The sequence below is a fragment of the Aplysia californica genome, unplaced genomic scaffold, assembly GCF_000002075.1.
Source record: "Aplysia californica isolate F4 #8 unplaced genomic scaffold, AplCal3.0 scaffold00003, whole genome shotgun sequence".
NCBI lineage: Eukaryota > Metazoa > Mollusca > Gastropoda > Aplysiida > Aplysiidae > Aplysia > Aplysia californica.
Window position 1 is genome coordinate 3,642,579 of NW_004797273.1, and position 1,909 is coordinate 3,644,487.

The following is a 1,909-nucleotide window of genomic DNA, read 5'->3' on the forward strand; positions in this document are numbered from 1 at the left end:
GTGTGTGTGTGTGTGTGTGTGTCTGTCTGTCTGTCTGTCTGTCTGTCTGTCTGTCTGTCTGTCTGTCTGTCTGTCTGTCTCGCTCTCTCTTTCTCTCTCTCTTTCTCTCTCTCTCCCTCCCCTCCCCCCTCTCTCTCTCTTTCTCTGTCTTTTTTTCTTTCCTTGTGTGTATGTACACAAGCATATAAAAACTTCATCCACCATCACCAGCATCAACAAACACACACAGACCACTTTCTGAGAAGTAGACTTATCTGTGTTGGAGTAATTCCCGTTCGGACTGAATGTTACTGAGGGCAAAGACACACAAACCAAAGATGAGAACCATATTGATATCGATGAAGATGTTCTCTAAGAAAAGACAAGACAATGGAACGAAAACGGTGCAATGACTAAGAAGGTCCCAAAACAAATCAACAATTACCGATTACAGAACTTTATCTGTACAAGTGATACAGTCCAAAATGTGAACCTGTCCAAGACAACTATTTTTCTCCTCGAAAATGGGTGGTCGTCTTGAAAAAATTCCACTGTTTATTTTTGCTCATGTTTTATATGACACCAATCCTGATCCTTGTCAAAATTGTATTTCTTTCTTCTCCAACAGGTATCCTAGTGGAGGGTTGAAACAACCAACTTGATCCTATCAGGTACACTTCTGCAATTACAGTACTAGAAAACTCATCATTACGACTGTTTCTTCAATTACTGCCACGTCAGGAAAGGAATCTTCGGGGCTCCATTGACCTGTACACTGAAAAGCCCAAACTGCAATATATCGACATCAATCGATATCTGCGAAAACCAAAACGACATCAAATCCTTATCATCAACGACAAATCCTGCAGTAGTGTCAGCATAGTCACAACGACGACCAACCAAGACATTGAGAAAACCTCAACACTTTCACCTTTTTTGCTTTCACCATCATCATCATCATCACCATCATCATCATCAATATCATCAACACCACCGACACTCCTCAAAGCACAATCACCATTAATACTTCCACCACTAAAACCACCAACACCACCACAAGCAGTAGCAGCATCCCCAGCATCGCCACCACCTCACCGAGGGAGGGGCGGTCCTAGGAAATGTCCTTGAGTCCCCGCCCACATCTCTCCCATCACAGCCACACCACGCCCTTCTCCGTGACCGACATCCTGCACCCGCCCCCTACCTCCGCCCTGGATCCGGACTTCAAAAAGACGGTCGAGGCTAGCATCCCTCCTCTGGGACACAGCTACCGCTCGCCTCAGCACCAGGCCATGGGCTCTATGGGCATGGGCAGTATGGGCGTGCCCGTGACCAACCCGTACGCCAATTACGTGAACCAGTTCTCTCACCACACCTCCTCCTTCCCAGGGGCCGCCCAGTACTGCAATGGCGGGGATCTCTCGGCCTACGCGGACCCCACGGGGAGACACAGCTCGGCGGGCTGGTATGGGGGAGCTGCCGACTCCAGGTTCAGCTGTAAGTATATTTACGTTTTGTATTTACTTGTCTATCTGTCTTATTCACCTGTCTGTTTTTATTTACTTATCTTCCTGGCTGGCTGTATGTCTGTTAATGTTCTCTCAAGGTCGTCTTTTTCTTTGCCTTTTCCAATACCCCTGTTATCCGAATTTGTTCTTGGCAAAACTTGGATTTTGTTGTTTTAAGTCATTGTGAGCAAAGACAACAGCACAATTTAGGGCAATACTGACTGAGTTCTCTGAACTTCGAGTAATCTAAGTTTCCATTGAACGCAATCATGTTATCAACTTGGTTTGCTGTCTGCCTAATTAAAGACATTATTGCTACACTGACAGCTCACAGTCTTAGAAAGAAAATATGTGTGTATGTGTGTGTGGTGGGTGTGTGGGAGTGTACGTACGTGCTTTTGTGTGTGCGTGTGTGTGTGGGG

At 45.9% G+C, this 1,909-nt stretch overlaps 1 protein-coding gene across 1 annotated transcript in view; it reads left to right on the forward strand.

Moving 5' to 3' along the window:
* The window catches only part of LOC101848478 (homeobox protein Nkx-2.1), a 51,847-nt gene that overhangs the window by 7,878 nt on the left and 42,060 nt on the right, over positions 1-1,909 (forward strand). The window contains exon 2 of the mRNA XM_005089140.3: positions 608-1,476. Within this exon, the coding sequence (XP_005089197.1) occupies positions 1,098-1,476 (379 nt within the window). The 5' untranslated portion in view covers positions 608-1,097. The remainder of the gene's footprint in view (positions 1-607; positions 1,477-1,909) is intronic.